Source organism: Egretta garzetta, unplaced genomic scaffold (assembly GCF_000687185.1).
Source record: "Egretta garzetta isolate BGI_Z169 unplaced genomic scaffold, ASM68718v1 scaffold767, whole genome shotgun sequence".
Taxonomy (NCBI): Eukaryota; Metazoa; Chordata; class Aves; order Pelecaniformes; family Ardeidae; genus Egretta; species Egretta garzetta.
In genome coordinates this window covers 261,260-278,513 of record NW_009260278.1, presented here as the reverse complement: position 1 = coordinate 278,513, position 17,254 = coordinate 261,260, and the positions used below count along the sequence as shown (strand labels likewise).

Sequence of the window (17,254 nt, the reverse complement as noted above, 5' to 3'; positions counted from 1 at the left end):
GAGGGAGGAAGCCCCCCCGCGGTGGGTGCGGGCTGGGTGCTGCCTCTTCTATAGCTGCGGCTGCAGGGAGAGCTCCGGGGTCAGAGCGGCGGAGAGACCCCCTGCTCCCGAGAGACCTCCGCTCGGGTCTCGGACATCCCACCGCTGGAAGGGCCGGGCTGCCGCGGACCTTGCCACCTTTATTTTTGGCACCCCCCCCTTTGCCGGTGTGTTAGGACGAGGTTCTCCAGCTGCACGGCCCGGGCCGCCGGCCTCCGGGGGCTGCTGGGGCCAAGGGGAGGTCTCGGTGCTCTCCTAGCAGCCGTGGTGGAGGGACAAGGACTTCAGGTCGGGACACCCAGGTAGGTGACATCCCCAAGCCATCCCGGAGGCCGCTCAGCAATGCCCAGCATCACTTCCCAGGGACTTCGCGGGGAAAGGGGGCTGATCCCCAGGGACCCGCTAAATGGGGGCAGCGGTGCAGCAGCAGCAGCGGGGGATGCTGCGGGCTCTCGGCTGTGCACATGGGAAGTGGCCTTCTCCCAGCGTGGGCATCTGCAGCGTGTCCCTCCCACAGCCTTGGCTAGCAGGCGAGGCCCAGCAGGGCCACTGTGTGCTGGGAATTGGGACCTGGAAGTGATAATGAAAACAAAACTCCCTGGGAAGTGGCAGGAGATGGGGCAGCGTGGGAGCATCGCTGCAAAAAAACCCAGCGGGGCAAAGCACACCGGGCGACGGGCTGGGATGCGCTTGGATGTCGATGTGTTTCCCACCTCTGCTGACGATCCTGGAGAAGGATCCCTGCGCTGCGAGATGCTGCTCCTGCAGCTCACCGCAGCCGCCCCGATAGGCACCCTCGTCCCCTGACCGCGGGCCCGTATCTGGCGTTTGCACTGAAAATCAGGCACGTCTGGTGCAGGGGGGCAGAGGCTGGGGGGAGAGGCGGCGGGGTGGCGGGGAGCTCCGTTATCATCCGCCATGGTGTGCCAGATGCGCGGATTTGCGCCGCGGGCTGATTACGCAGCGATCTGCAACGTCCTTAAAACGCTGCTGGTTGAAAAGTGCGCCTGCCTGTGCACAAAAGGCCTGGCTGCGCTCCGGCTTGAAACAGCGTTTGTGGATAAACTCAGGATAAATACCTCTGTGCGGCGAGAGGCTCTGGTTTCTGGCTGGAAGCAGTGCACGGCCAGCGTCGCGGCCTGGCTGGGAGGCTTGTCGGGGTGCCCAGCGCGGGTGGAACCATCTTCCCGCAGCTGCAGGGTCACGGCCACATCAGCACACGATTCGGGGACACGGCCATAGGGGCCTCGATGTTGCAGGTTGCAGCCCCTGCCTCCTCCGCAGGCTGCTGGGGAGAAGGGAGAGGTGGGAAGAGCCAGCGGGTATTTCGGACCGATGGTTGCAGGCCCATGCCAAAGTGATGGAGAACAATCTTAACGCTGTCCCAGCTCCAGATGCTGGGGAACTGCAGCTTCTTGACCTTATTCAAGTCAGGTCAAAGAACTTGCCTTTGGAAAATTTGAAAGGAGCTGGGTTGAGCTCTGTTCCACCAAAACTGGGTAGCAATAACTAACCTGACTTGTCTGCTGCTTAGGAGAAGGCTGGTGCTGGCCACTTTTTCCAAGGTGAGCAGGGAAGGGGAGCATGTAGTAAAAAATAGGCAAAATAATGCAATATCTGGTAAGGAAGTGAGGTTATTGCTGGGCAGCCGCAGGATTCCGTAAAACTAACACATAACCTCACCCGGCAGAAAAAGATGACTTAATTATTGCTTGACATAAGCAATATTTCAGCAGTTGTCAGCAGTATGTGTCCACAGTTGTCAGGCAAGTGACTTGGAGTTGTGCGGTCTTTTGATTGATTAAAAACCCTCAGGACAAACCTGCCCCCCGCCCCCCCCCAGGCAGTGAAGTGGCCACACGGTGACACTTTCACGTAGCGAGTTGTCACCGGAGAGTCAGCGTCATCCAGACATGCTTCAGTGGGATCCCAGGGATGCTTGCTTTGGCCCCAAAGAGCCAATTTATCATCTCTTCAGGAGAAAAATTGGCAGAAAATACAGCTGTTGGGACAGCGTCCGTCTTCGGAAGAGCCGGCTGCAAGCAAGTTGGATCAAGTTGGATGCATTTGGGAAGGGCTTGCCGGTCGGGCAGTGACGTGTGGCTGGAGGGATTCACGTGGATCCTCAGAGCAGAAGGCTGGAACAGAGAGCTTTTCAGGGATTTTTTTCTGGATCCCCTAAAGGAAACCTCTGTGCATGGTGCAAAGTGCAAGAAGAGCTGTCGGCGTTAGCTCGTATTCGGGCTGGGGCATCCAGCCGTGCCGGGGAGAGCACTTCAGCCTGTTTAGCTTGCTGTAGCTAAAATCAGCCCCGCATGGATTTTGGGGGCCTTTTTTATCCCCTCTGCCAGCAAATTTGGGAAGGCTGCACACTGGTTAACCGCTGCTGGGAGGGCATGAAAGGCAGGCGAGCGGCACGGCTGCTAAAAAAACGGTACCAGCTGGGTGCGGGGCGAGTGACCTGCTGCAGCAAAAGGCCTGATCTGTATCCATCATCGCAGGAGAGGCTGAAGTGACTCCATTTAGGAGCATCCTAAATGCTCCTGGTGTAGGAGCATCTACCTAGGGAGCTAAAACTGGCTGACAGGGCTCTGCAGGCTGGAAATTACTGATATAATGAGATAAAATGAAGGGGAAGCAGCAGTGTAACGTATTTAGACCAGACATAAAGTGTAGGGTTTTTGTAAGACGGTAATTGATCACTGGGAGGAAAATACCCTACTGAGGAATGCGGGAGATTTTTACATCGCTGGCATTTAAATCCAGGTTGGTGGTGTTTCTCCTGGGTTCGGGGAGGCTTGTGGATGAGGCTCGTGGATGATGGAGATAGTACACAGCTGGCTGTGCAGTCCCGGACAGGGGTTCTCCCTTGCCTTGTGCATCTTAAAAGCCACCCCACATCACCCTCCATTGAATGAAATGAGCTGCAGCTTCCTCCGTATTAAATATTGGCAGCCGGGGGCTCTGCGAGGCAAGGTGTCAGGGAGAGCAGCTGGGATCACAGAGATGATGCAGGGATCCCAGCCCGTGGTTACCCGCTGCGGAATTCCCAAGCAAAACTGGCGTGGCACAAGCAATTCGTGCCAACGCAAGAGTTTGTGCTGGGTGTCGCTGGTGTATTTGGTTTCATTTTAGATCATCTATGGTGACCTTAACCACCTTGCCTGGCTCTGTCTTGGAGGTATGACTGCAAAAACATGAACCAGGTCTTACATACCGTCTGTGCTCTGCCAGGCTGCCCCCCGTGGCCTGTGGGCTTAAGGGTTTCCCAGCGGGGACACAGAGCTGGTTCACACATCCCTGGTATTTTCACACATCTCCAGTAATGCTGCAGGTGGCTGTGGGACAGGGCTCTGGCTGTTCCCAGCCCCATGGTGTTAATTTTCTGTTGATGGAAAAGAGGTGACAGAGGAAATGACCTAAAAGCTGAATATTCGAATCTGGATTGATGGGGCGCAGAGGGAAGCTGTTGGGCAGGACGGAGCGATGAGGAGGTGAGAGGACATGAGTAGGGGGAGGTTTAGACTGGATATTAGGAAAAAATTTTTCACCAAAAGGGTTGTCAGGCACTGGAAGGGGCTGCCTGGGGAAGGGGTCGAGTCCCCAGCCCTGGGGGGATTTAACAGCCGGGCAGCCGAGGTGCTTAGGGCCAGGGTTTGGGGGTGGGATGGCAGGGGTAGGGGAACGGTTGGGCTTGATGATCTTAAAGGGCTTTTCCAATCTAAATGATTCCGTGATTCCCTGATTCTAGGGAAGAGATGAGCACACATTTTTGTGTGAAGGGCAAGAAAAGTGTGGGGAGGAGCAGGGCTGGGAGTGGTGGGACAGAGTGGGGGGGGCATGGGGAGGAGCAGACAGGGCTGACTTGGGGAGAGGTGCAGGGAGAAGAGCAGCAGTCACACGGGGATCTGCAGAGGGCGGGAGGCGGATGCTAAAAAAACGACAAGAGGAGACACGAAGAGAGATCAAGGCTGGGTAGAGGCTGGAGTTGTGTTTTAAATTGCTGGCACCCTCCTCCGGGGATAATGCCATGAAGTCTTGGAGTCACCGGAGGTTGCTCCTCTTGCCTCCTTGACAGTAAGCTCCCCCATTTGACCTGGGCTGGTTCCCACATGCCAGGATTAAGTTTATTTTTTCATCCTGCTGTAGCCAAGTTTCTCATTTAATAAACACCCCCCCCTACCCCAATCTCTGTCCCCTCTGTAAGCCAGAGGAACAGATGGGAGGGCAAAGGACCAGAAATGCCTGGCACTTCCCAAAGCTGGAAAGAACTGGAGATTTTCAGATGAAAAGAAAAAAATTCACACTTTTCTCAGCTCTGTCTTTGTGCCTTTGTGCCATTCAGGCCCCATCCAAACACCTCACCTACATGAGAGGGCGCCTGTGAAGGCTGAGCATCCCCTGCTCGTGGAGCAAGGCAGAGGGGCTTTGCCCGCTTGTTTTTGAGCATTCGAGTTTGGGTTCATCACAGAGCAGCAATAGTAAGCTGACCGGGTGTTGGAGGGAATGAAAATCCATGGACACAGGGGCGTTTGTTAAGGCAAACAGCTGCAGCTCATGATGCAAAGCAAACAGCTTCTACACGGCTTCAATTCCAGCTTTGTCTCGTCCTTGACCAGGGACCAGCCACGCTCCAGCACGCTCAGCGGCAAAGACCGATACCTGAAGAGCAGGCTTCGAGGGAACCAGGGATTAAACAGGAAAATGAAGTGGGAAAAAGGCGTTTTCTCACCCTGTAGTGGTTGTCCACATGAAGCTCTCCTGAGCCCCTTATTCTGAGCAAGAAGAGTTAAACATCTGTGGCAGGGCCGCTGGTGAACCCTGGCAGCAGACTTGCGCGCTTGGTCTTTGCCCCGTTCTCTGAAGCATCTCACAAATTTCCTTGGCTCCTCTCCTAACCAGCTCCACGTGGAGACCAGGCGTGGAAGGGCGACTGCTGGGACTGCCCCGCAGCCTGGCGCCGGTCATGGGTTTGCCCCCTGATGCGGCTTGAACACCGCACGGCCGCTCGCTCACTGCGTCCCCCTCGGTGGGATGGGGGAGAGAATCAGGAAAAAGGTAAAACCTGTGGGTTGAGGTAAAGACAGTTTAATGAAACAGCAGAGGGAAATAATAACAATAATAATAACAATAATAATAATAACAATAACAATAATAACAATAACAATAATAGAAGAATATACAGAATATGCAGAATATATAAACCAAGCGATGCACAATGCAGTTGCTCACCACCCGCCAACCGTGCCCAGCCCATCCCTGAGCAGCGATTGCTCTCAGAATATGCAGAATATATAAACCAAGCGATGCAGTCGCTCACCACCCGCCAACCGTGCCCATCCCATCCCTGAGCAGCGATTGCTCTCCCCCCAGCCAACTCCCCCCAGTTTGTATACTGGGCTTGAGGCCCTATGGTCTGGAACAGCCCTTGGGCCAGTTGGGGTCAGCTGTCCTGGCCGTGCCCCCTCCCAGCTCTTTGTGCCCCTGGCCGGGGCGCTGAAAAGTCCTTGCCTGGTGTAAGCCCTGCTCAGCAACAACCAAACCATCAGTGAGTTATCAACCTTCTGCTCATCCTAAATCCAAAACAGCACTGTGCCAGCTACTAGGAAGAAAATTAACCCAATCCCAGCTGAAACCAGGACACTCCTGTGCCGCCAATGTCAGACTAACGTGAGGCTGGACCGAGCAAGGCGTGACAAACCCAAGGAGTTTGCACAAACCCCTCTCCCATTTGGTGTAGCTGAAACCTTGAACGGTGAAGAGATGGGGCAGGCACTAGAGGAGGGCTCTGAACCTCCCCACATCGTCTGACGCGGTCCGAAGTGGGCAAGATGGCCCATCCCTTTGTGAACACCTCTTCCAGTGGCACATACAAGGCTAGTGGCATCCTCAAAGCTTTTTAACAAGAACTGAGACAGTTTGGGTGGGGATTTTTGTACGACACAGCCACTGTTTTCTGCCCGAGTGTGTAATTTCTGTTCGACTCAAAAGAAAAAAAAAAAAAAGGAAGAAAACCAGCCCTAATCTGAAAGCGTGCGCTTGCAGGTACCGCTCAAGGAAAGGGAATGGCCATTGCTATAATCTTTACAGCTGTCTGAATCACCTGCTATTCCAGTGACTAATTCATGGCATCCTCGAGGTCTGGAAATGACAGTCGTGCTGCACCTACCTAAACAGAAGACCCTCATACGTATGTTTGTGTATATCTGTATATTTTTTTGATTTTTTCCCCCCAGCTGTGACTCTCCCCTGCCTGTAGCTGATCACAGCCATGTCAGCCCAAAAGGACGGATGGGTTTTTTCCTTCCTTTTCCTGCTCTTCTGTGCTTCCTCCATCCCAACACGGGGAAGCGAGAGGCTGCTGCAGGAGCTGAGCCCCCAAGAGTATTTCGGTAGCTTGCAAGCCGGCAGAGCATCCCTGGCTTACTTCAGCCATAACGGTACGTGTGTGACAGTATGCATTTACATCAGCCTGGGTTTTCAACAAAGGCTCGCGGGAGGGCTTCTGAGAAAGTGGAACAATGAAAAGGCAATTCGTGAGATTTTTAAACCCAAAGTGATTTTGAGGAGCTGGTTGAGTTCGGCGGGCAAATCCATGTTTGCACAGCTCCAGGTGCTCCTGGCAGGCAGGGACCTCTTGGGGTGGGATCTTTCCTGGCTGTATCCCCCTTCAAACCTCTTCATTAATTTTCTGGATTGTTTTCTGGACATACCATGGAAGAGAAACCCAACCTGCTAAGTTGTCCCCTTGAGAGGGGCTGGGTTTCTCTTCCATGGTACCTCCCAGGGAAAGGGGGATCCCTTGCATACAGGGGAACTAAGGGCTCTCAAGAATTACAGGGAGATCCTTGGCCTTGCCTTTCTTGTTCTGCTCCTTCGTGACTGTCAGGTATGGTTTCCTAAAGACATCAGCATGGGCTGGGAGACCAACACAGCTCCTACGTCAGCACTGAGATGCTGGGTGTGTTAGAATGGAAGGTGGGGAATCTGTGGGCGTTTGTGTTATTGCCCATAATTTTGTTTCAGTTTCTTACTCTTTGAGTAAGACCATACTGTGTCAAGCAAGACTGTATTGTGTCAAGCAAGACCATATTGTGTTGAGCAAGACCATATTGTGTTGAGAAAGACCATATTGTTTTGAGCAAGACCATATAGTGTCGAACAAGACCATACCGTGTCGAGCACTGTCTCAGTGTGTGGCAGGAGGATACTTTTGGCTCTGAGGACCTGCAGCCCAGCCCAGCAGCACCCATCTGACAAATGCAGTCCCAGTCCCTCTGCCTTCCCCAGCCAGCTCCCAGCACCTCCACCGGCACCATGCCACGGCTCCCTCTTTGCCCTGCTCAGGTCTGCTGGGATGTCCCAGGGATGGGACCTCAGCATGCTGTTACCATGCACAGACAGTGCTCTGAAGGTACTCTCATCCGCCTCATCCATAAGGGGAAGGGATGGAAATCAGGGGGGTTTTTTGTGTTTCAGTTTCTCCTGGTGCCCAGCCCTTCTTGGAGCAGATTGAGAACTCAGCCGAGGCCCTCCAGGACTATGGCATTTCGGTGGTGAAGGTAAATGGGGACGAGGAGCAGGACAGGCTATTTTTGAAGATTATTTCTGCAGGGCTTCCTGCGGCGTGGGCAGACCTTCTCTTGGCCCACCTTGGGGTGTGACAGCAATGGGACCCCACAAGATCGATGGGGAGTTCTTTTCAATTCAGTGCAATAAATATTTGATATGAAGGGGTTTTTAGCTGAAACTTTGCACAGATTTAGGTGAGGGAATTACAAATTCAGGCAACTGGAATTAGATTATAAGAATTGTTTATTTATATGTCTGTGTATGTCTGTAATTTCCTCCAGATACAAGCTGAGTTCAATAAGCAAGCATCATTCTGTCACTTTGAATATGCTGGGTGGATCATAAGATCTCTTGATCTCATCTGACCCCGTTCAAGGCAGGCTGAGCTGGAGAACTGAAGTACAAACTCCAGTCCCCAGCTCTGGACTCCATTTTATTGTATTTTCTCTCCCAGCAGGCTTGGAAAGGCTGTATTTACACCCTTGAATGGAAGAAAGCTGTAGTGCTGTAGGTTTGTAGCTGTTTGTGGAGCTGAACATCTAATTACGTGCTTTCAATGCCTAGGTTAATTGTCCCAAAGAGGATGTCTCAAGATACTGTGGAAAAGAAAATGCCTTAAGGAAAGCCTACCTGTTCAGGTAAGGGGGATTTTCGGGGCACCAAACTGTGATTCCTTTCCAGTGTAAATATTTGGAGAAAACGCCATCAGCGATCAGAGGGATGTCTGCATCGAAGAGAGGAGCCATGAGGACAGCAGTGACAAGTGACAGCAGTGTTCAGCCTGGCTGAACAGGGAGCTTTTGCTGAGACTCAGGAAGAAAAGAAGAGTTTACCAGCTTTGGAAGAAGGGACAGGCAACTCAAGAAGAGTACAGGGATCTTGTTAGGTCATGTAGAGAGGAAATTAGAAAGGCAAAAGCCCAGCTAGAACTCAACCTGGCCACCATTGTAAGAAAAATTGGGGTTGTTTAGTCTGGAGAAAAGGAGGCTGAGGGGAGACCTTGTCGCTCCCTATAACTACCTGACAGAAGGGGGTAGGGAGGTGGGTGTTGGTCTCTGCTCCCAGGGAACGGGTGATGGGACGAGGGGAAATGGCCTCAAGTTGTGCCAGGGCAGGTTTAGGTTGGACATAGTGAAAAATTTCTCCCCTGAAAGGGCTGTCAAGCACTGCCCCACAAGGTCTGTCAAGCACTGGAAGGGGCTGCCCAGGGAAGGGGGCAAATCCCCATCCCTGGGGGGATTTAAAAGCTGGGCAGACGAGGTGCTTAGGGCCAGGGTTTAGTGGTGGGATGGCAGGGTTAGGGGAATGGTTGGGCTTGATGATCTTAAAGGGCTTTTCCAACCCAAATAATTCTGTGATTCTATGACATACAGAGTTTAGCGAAAAGTACTCCTAAAAGGTCCAACACACGTAAAGTAGATCCTTTGTCCTCAGTGTGAAACCTCCCATCCTGCCCCGTGTTCGTTTGAGCAGCAGAGGGCTGTGCTGCTGCATGGAACCATGAGAGAAATCCTCCATCAATCTTCTGCTGTCCATGTGGCTTCCCACCACCGGGTTCCCCAGAGTTATGGTCAGTCCACTAGCTTTTGGATCTAGTCCTAGAAAGAAACATTCTTTGGGGCTCTTCCTGTTGTTGCGATTAGCTCATCTGCCCTGGATGAGAAGGTTTAGCTCTTGGTCTTTCCATCAGTTGTCAGCTGGAAGCTTCTCCACATATCAGCTCAGTTCTCATTGACAGTTGTACATGGCCCATAGAAGTGTTTCCTCTGGTGGTGAGGGTCTATGGGGTGATGCTTGGTATAGAAAGACCTTCTGTCAGTCTGTGCTAGGCTCCTCATCAGCCATCCCCAGAAGCTGAATGAAATGGCAGTGACAGAGGTGACTTCACTAAAACAGCATTGCCTGGACACCTGGTCCTATGAAATCCCCAAATTCCATCCTGACTTTTTCCTTCCAGCCATACCTGCCAGCAGATATCCAGAAGTATTCAACAGAGTGAAAATTTAGTACGCGTAGCTAATCCTTCTTGGTTTCTTTGGTGATGCTCTTTCTTCCCTCCCCAGGGGCAACATGCTGATCAGAGAGTTCCCCACCGATGCCTTGTTTGACGTGAACTCCATCGTTGCTAACGTTCTGTTGTAAGTACAGACCAGATTCATCTCTGCGAAATCATTTACTTTCCATTTTCACTTGTGGGTAGAAACTTTTACATAAATACAAACCCCACATATCCCAGAGGCTGATCTCAGCTCAGCAGAAGGCTGCTTCTCTCTTTGGTATGGTTTGACCCTTTTAAATCTGTGCCCTTGTGATGACTCACCAACACACATCTGGGCAGTTGTATTTGGCCATGAATCTTTAATCTGCCAGCAAGAAGCCAGGATTTTACCTTGTTTTTCCCATCACAGTTATGTGGCTGCAAATTTGCTCTTGAAAGAAAGCAGTTGCTAACGATTTTTTTCTGACTCCTCAGTGCCCTGCTCTTTAATGAAGTTAAATATGTTGAAACACTGGCAGACCTTCAGAACATTGAAAATGCGTTGAAAGGGAAGCTGAACATGGTCTTTGCCTATGTACCGGCTACTGGGACAGCAGGTATTGACGCTCAGCTTTTCATCTGTGCTCTCCTCCCAGAGCTTTTTTTACTAAAGGTGCAAGGGAGCTGGGTTTCTGACTCCAAATCCTGCAAATGGAGGATCAAGGAAACCTGGAAGGGCCACCTACATGCAAGTTCTCCACCTCTGTCTGTCTTGTTGTGTTTCCAAAGGGATCAGTTGCACCTGAAAAGTTTTGCTGGGAGCACGCAAACTTTCAGTCGTGGGCTTGAGAGGCAAAGCAAGCCAGTGGCTGCTGTCTTAAAAAATAAGTAAACCCATTGGCAGATCTCTGGTTCTGCAGTAGAATGGGTTCATTTACCCCACCTGTGTGTTTACTGAGGATCAGCACCTGGGTTCAGCTCCAGTTACTCAGTTGCCTTCATAGTGTGTCTTCAGACAGTTGTGGCTTTTTACCGGGAGTTTCTGAAAGCCTGAGCCTTGAATGGTTGGACTTGATGATCTTAAAGGTCTTTTCCAGCCTAAATGATTCTATGATTCTATGATTCTTGATGTTTACAACTGGGAAAGATGAAGAGTGAGATCTGGAGGGAGCTGAGATGAGTTGGTCTTGCCATTCTTTTTCCAGAGCACAGAGCTGTGATGGAGGCAGCTTTTGTCTATGGGACTGTCCACCAGTTTGTTCTGACCACTGAGGCAACGCTGTTGAAAGACGCTGGGTAATGTCCAAACACGCACACACACCCCAGGCAGAGCTGCCCCCCTGCACTTTTCGCTCTACTCTTGGTTTCTCAGATTCCCAGGTCAGACCTGGGATGGTCGTAGGATGCTGTGCTGTTTTTCCAAAACCAGCTGCTGCTTGTGTTCCTGGACTTGGATTAGCCATGCCATTTGTGACTGTTCATTGGATGGGATTTCATAGGAGAAGAGCCCACTGTCTCCTTTTTGTAGTTGACTTGATCAAACCTCAGCCATGGGTTTTCAGAGGGCTGATAGCTGAAGTTACAGGCTTAAAACACACAGCCTTGTGCTTTGCTGAGCAAGTCTGGCCAGCTGAGAAGGGTAAGAACTGCTAAAGCGAGTCAGAGCAAAGCCCACCCAGGTCCATATCTTATCTCTGCGGCCATAGGGGTACGAGGGAATGGATGTGTGTTGCCTGCAGCCTCCCATCTTCTGGCAGAGGTTTCAGGACTCTCGGAGATGGGAGCTGAACCTGTATCATGGTATTAACAGCCACCAGGTTTTTTTTTAAAAACATTTTTACTTTTCATCTCCGCAACTTTTGACAGCGGTGAGTTCTGCAGTTCAGCTGCATGAGACACTGCTCCCCGCGGTGTTGCATTTGGGACTTCCCACCCCATGGCTTCACTGGAGCTGGCCAGCTCAGACCAGGCAGATCCCTCAATGTGACTTGCTGCCGATGTGACCCTACGGCAGTCAGGAAAGTGAGAGGGAGGAAGGTGGGAATATCACAGAGCGTGTTGCATCTTCAGCAAAGCATTTATACAATGATTTGCCCGCTTTCACAGGTGACACCAAGGTAGGCACCAAAGTGGTCCTTCCCCCAGGTGCCATCCCATCCTTGCAGGATGGTGATCAGGGATAGCATTTTGTGGCTGCCACTAGATGGCACGGTTGTCATTTGGACAGGAATTGGCTTTGTTCTGCTTAAAGCAGGGAGGACACCAGCAGGCCGTCTCCTTAGCTGATGAAATGGTGGTAGCTTCACCAGCGGGAATAGCTTCCAGCCAACGGGGGTGGCAGGCCTTCAGGTCTTAACACTACACCTGCTCTTCCATAAAGACCTTAAAACCCTCTACAAAGAAGGCGATCCATGTTTTAGAGGTGGGGAATGGGTACATAAGAAAAGGGATGTGACCTCCCAAAGCTGACCTACAGGCTAACACCAGTGATAGTGTCAGAGCAGGAACCTCTAACCAGGGAATCATCCAGGGAACACGATCTCATTGCTTCCTTTGGTGGAGCCAAAGTGCTGTTCAAAAGGTGGCATATTCCTTGTACAGTCTGTAAGATGTCATCAGTGAGGTAAAAGGCATGAACAAAGCTGTACTTCATCTGTCCTCCTCCAGCCAGGCTCTCCACTGCAGTGGCATGGCTGGTCCCACTGAGAAAAGCTTAATTTGTGTCCTTGAGCCAAATATTCTGGGATTGAGGTCGTTTTACACCCGGTGAGCCAGGGTGTTTTATTAGATGTTCAGCACAATTCTGAAAAGTGGCTAGGCACAATTCTACCTGTCAGTAGGCTCTTGAAGAGGTCCCACAAGCCTGCCAAACCCTAGTAGGGCTCTTGAAGAGGTCCCACAAGCCTGCCAAGCCCTGAACATTTTACGGGATCGTCTGCCCTGTAAAACATGTCAGCAAACATGGTCATTCTGTAAGGGCGTTTAAAAACCCAGCAGTGGGTGCCTGGCTCAGCGTGGGTTTTGTCTCCTCTCTCACAGCAGTGATGAGCCTGATGCGTCATCTGCTCGGCTGTTGTTCTGCCACTGCCAGCGGGCCACGGACTTGGGGCAGCCCTGCAGGAGGACAGCCATGGGGCAGACTCTGACGATGCTCAACATCCACAGGCATCTCAAGCTCATGGGGGCTCCTCTGGTGGTACGTCGGGGGAAGAGGAGCCCCTTGGGCTGTGCAGCGTGAGGGCAGCTGGGGGATGTGTGAGGATGACGGGGGTGTGGAGCGTGAGAATCTGCTGCTTCCCCATGAAGTTAGTGGTGAAGATCCCAGGTTGGGTCCAAGCAAGGAACAGGCGTGGGGCTGAATGGGAGTGACACTCCATTGCACTGCTCAGCTTGCTTAGACCTTTCCAGGGAGCCCTGGCACCAGTGTATGCTCCTCTGGTTGTCTGCAAGCACCATGAGTAGGAACAGGGTGGAGGTGCCCCTTGGACTTCACTTGGACATCTAGAATAGAATAGAACAGAATATTTCAGTTGGAAGGGACCTACAATGATCATCTAGCCCAACTACCTGACCACTTCAAGGCTGACCAAAAGTTAAAGCAAATTATTAAGGGCATCATCCAAATGCCTCTTAAACACTGACAGGCTTGGGGCATCGACTGCCTCTCTACGAAGCCTGTTCCAGGGTTTGACGACCCTCTCGGTAAAGAAGTGCTTCCTCATGTCCATTCTAAACCTCGCCTGGCGCAGCTTTGAACCATTCCCACGTGTCTTATCCTGGATCCCTGGGAGAAGAGCTCAGCACCTCCCTCTCCACCTCCCCTCCTCAGGAAGCTGTGGAGAGCCCTGAGGTTACCCCTCAGCCTCCTTTTCTCCAAGAAGAAGAGACAAACCCAAAGTCCTCAGGTGCTCCACTAGGAGCCACAGGAGTCTCAGCACCTTGGGGAGTTCGATATCGGTCGTCCATGCCTTGGGGAGCACAAGGGGAAGGAGGCTCCCTCCTATCTCCTCTTCCCACCAGGCAGTGAACTTCAGCAGGCCTCCAGTTCCCATGGGTGACATCTCTGCCTAGCTGAAAGGATGGGTAGATGAGCCGGGAAGTGCCTCCTTCAGCCTCCCGGGTTGGGTGCACAGAGGAAGGACACTTCATTAAGCAGCTCCGTGCTGTCATGAAGCAGCATGTCCAGGGCAGGAAGGGAGAGGGTGCCAGCTCTTGCATGTTGCAGCTGGGGTTTTCAAACTGCTCTAGGGAATGGATGCCAGGTAAATAAAAATTAATGGAGAGTTGACATCTGGAGTTGCTAAGTCACAAAAGAACATGCAAAATAAACCTCGGTGTTTCAGCAGGGAGGGCCATGACAGGTTGGAACAGTTTAACCGGGGTTGTGTGGGTTCTGCTTTGATGGATGTTTTAGAATCAGAATTGGAGGCTTTTTCTCAAGGGTATCCTTATTTTTGTGGCTGGGGTACACATAGTGGCTTGGGCTGTGCAGGAGAAGAGCTGAGGTACCCTCAACAAGGTGGAGATGTGCTGCAGGATAACCATGTCTCTTCTCCAGACAGAGGTTGCTGAGGACCCAGAGAAGGTTTCCACCGTTCACTTACAGCTTGGGCTACCACTTGTGTTCATCCTCAGCCAGAAGGAGACCTATGAGGCTGACAAGACGACAGCAGAGTTTGTGGCCTGGCAGCTCTTGGGGAAAGCAGGAGTTGCCCTTTTGTCCAGGTATTTGCTCTCAGGTGTTTTGGGGTTCTCCTTGCTTTTTGTGCTGTTTCTGAGCTTGGTTACCCCACCACCAGGATGATAGTGGGCTTACTCAGATCTGTACGAGAGGCTGTAAAACTACGTTATATCCTGCGAGATGTTGTCACGTTTAAGGACTTGTCCAGAATCAGATTAGGTTGGTTTTGGACTGGCTGAAAGTGTAGAAACGTTTGAGTCTCTTGCTGACTTAGAAGCAGAAAAACAGTCAGACTAAGAGAGATCTTGGAAAGGAAACTTGGCACAGATAGAAGGCTTGTGTTTTGCTCTCAAATGAAGGGCAGAAGGAGATCCAGTAAAGGAGGGGGACTGTGGGTGCTGGGATGTGGCAGGGGTCTCCACTCAGTCAGTGCTGCCTCCTCGGTCAAGGAGGGCACTCTTGTTCCCCAAGAGGACAGGAGACACACTTGTGGCTGGCCACAGGGAGAGAGGTGCTGTGGAGATATGTTGGCTTCCTCTGCGGTTGACTCTTGGTTGCTTATCTCTGCTCCACGGGCATGCATACACCAGACTGGCTTGTGTTTGCAAATGCTTCTGTGGTGTCTTGCCAAGGGAGGTGTGCAGCCCCTCTAGGCATGGTTGCATGGCCTTTGGGGACGTCTGCTGGCAGCTGTGAAAATGGGTGGAGATGGAGGAAGGATGGGTGTGGGCTCTCTTCTTCCAGTTCTCTGCCACCGTGGTACCTCCCTGTATGGAGGCACTTCTTGGCTGTGTTTACTCATGAGATGAGTGAAGATGAGCTTGGGGAAGGCTGCCTGGAAAGCTGCCTGGCAGAAAAGGACCTGGGGGTGCTGGTCGACAGGCAGCTGAATATGAGCCAGCAGGGTGCCCTGGTGGCCAAGAGGGCCAATGGCATCCTGACTTGTATCAGGAATAGTGTGGCCAGCAGGAGTAGGGAAGTGGCCATGCCCCTGTACTCGGTGCTGGTGAGGCTGCCCCTCGAATGCTGGGGTCAGGGTTGGGCCCCTCGGCTGGGGGAGCTGGGGGTGTTCAGCCTGGAGCAGAGGAGGCTGAGGGGAGCCCTCATCGCTGCCTACAACTGCCTGAGAGGAGGGGGGAGCCGGGGGGGTCGGGCTCTGCTCCCAGGGAAGGGGCGATGGGACGAGGGGAAACAGCCTCAAGTTGTGCCAGGGCAGGTTTAGGCTAGACATTAGGAAAAACTTCTTCCCTGAAAGGGCTGTCAGGCTCTGGAATGGGCTGCTCAGGGAGGTGGTCGAGCCCCCATCCCTGGGGGTATTTAAAAGAAGGATAGATGAGGTGCTTCGGGACATGGTTTAGTGGTGGGATGGCAGGGTTAGGGGAACAGTTGGACTTGATGATCTTAAAGGGCTTTTCCAACCCAAACGATTCTGTGATTCTATGATTCTGTGAAGTTCACCAGCAGATCAGCTATGCTGGGATGTGGCTAGCAGTGCGTGGGCAAAGACCCGAATCACAGAAAGGGAATCCAAGCCCCTTGCGAAACAGGCTTGTCATGCGGCACGTGTGGCATCAGTCCCACCAGAAGGTCACTTGGAGCCTGTTTCTCCACCACTGATGCTGATTCTGGGTTTCTGCAAGTTCTCTGGGGTACTGAAGCACAACGCCCTGAGGACATGGTGCTGCTGAGAGAGGTGGGCTTGCCAGCCAGGCGAGCAGAATGGAGGGGGTGACCTGGCATGTCACACCATCTAACATTTGCTTTGTCTTTTGGAAGGGACCTCGTAGATTTGAACATTCTGCTCCGGGCAAACGTCGCTCTCAAGACACCAGATGAGGTTAGATGTTTTTCTTTATGGTATCTCCCTATCTGGACATGGTGCCCTTGAGAGGTGTTGGGGTGTTGCTCACCTCCGTTGTTATTTGACAGCCTTCCCAGAAGGTCAAGGGGAAGTGTCTTTCCCCAGATGCACGCATGTATTTGGAACTGCCTGAGTTTGGTACTGCAGAGCAATTAAGCCTGCTTACAGGAGACAAAAGAGTTTATTTTGGGTTCAAAATGTTGGGTGACATCTCCATTACACCTTAAGGCAACGCAAGGTTGTGAACTACCTAAGCTAGTAGTCCAAGTACAAATTCCCCAGAGATTTGGACTTTTAAAGGCGTTCAAAAGATGGGAGAGGAAATGAGTATGAAACTAAGAGCAAACTAAGAGCAAAGAACCGAAGGTCTGTGCTGAACTGATGTAACCGAATGCCTCTGGCAGTGATCTGGGAAAAGGGCAGGGTGTAAGTTAAATGAGGTTGATCAAGATGAGCTAAACTCTGGAGGGACCTGACCCAGCTTGTGAAGCAAGATGGAATTCAGCGCCGATGACTGCCAGGGAGCGCACATTGCCCCAGATTACCTGAACTGTCGCACTTGTGATTGCAAAGATACAGGATCAGACCTGAAGCTGAGTGTCCCCTGAGGGCTTCCCCTGCCCTGGTGAGAGATGTGCATCTTGTGTTTCTCATCTTGGAGCCAACGGGAGGTGCCAGCAGTTTGTCATTGCTCTCAGTTCATTATAACATTCATTTTCTCTGAAGTGCCTTTCACTGAGACGGTGCCAGAACTGGTTTTAAGCCGACAAGGTCTCATTTCTGAGAAATACATTTTCCTCTTTTCTTTCCATGGGCTGGCAGCTCGTATACGCTTGGGAGCACTCTTCTTTGTTGAGCTCCATGAGATAAAGGATTTTCTTGCGCCAGTTTGCCCAGGCTGTGATGGTCTGCTGTGAACCAGCCTTACCCCCCTGGAGCGGAGGGGACCCCATTCCTCCCCGCTCTCATAGAATCATAGAATAGAATCACAGAATCACTTTGGTTGGAAAAGACCTTTAAGATCATCGAGTCCAACCTTTAACCTAACCCTGCCATCCCACCACTAAACCCTGGCCCTAAGCACCTCATCTATCCTTCTTTTAAATACCTCCAGGGATGGGGA

General features: G+C 51.8%; 1 protein-coding gene across 1 annotated transcript in view; it reads left to right on the top strand.

Moving 5' to 3' along the window:
• The window catches only part of TXNDC16 (thioredoxin domain containing 16), a 44,464-nt gene continuing 27,210 nt past the window's right edge, over window positions 1-17,254 (top strand). Inside the window, exons 1-10 of the mRNA XM_009642502.2 lie at window positions 1-341; window positions 6,276-6,479; window positions 7,519-7,601; window positions 8,176-8,249; window positions 9,675-9,749; window positions 10,085-10,206; window positions 10,795-10,885; window positions 12,629-12,785; window positions 14,148-14,314; window positions 16,047-16,107. Coding sequence (XP_009640797.1) covers window positions 6,311-6,479; window positions 7,519-7,601; window positions 8,176-8,249; window positions 9,675-9,749; window positions 10,085-10,206; window positions 10,795-10,885; window positions 12,629-12,785; window positions 14,148-14,314; window positions 16,047-16,107 — 999 coding nt within the window. The 5' untranslated portion in view covers window positions 1-341; window positions 6,276-6,310. The remainder of the gene's footprint in view (window positions 342-6,275; window positions 6,480-7,518; window positions 7,602-8,175; window positions 8,250-9,674; window positions 9,750-10,084; window positions 10,207-10,794; window positions 10,886-12,628; window positions 12,786-14,147; window positions 14,315-16,046; window positions 16,108-17,254) is intronic.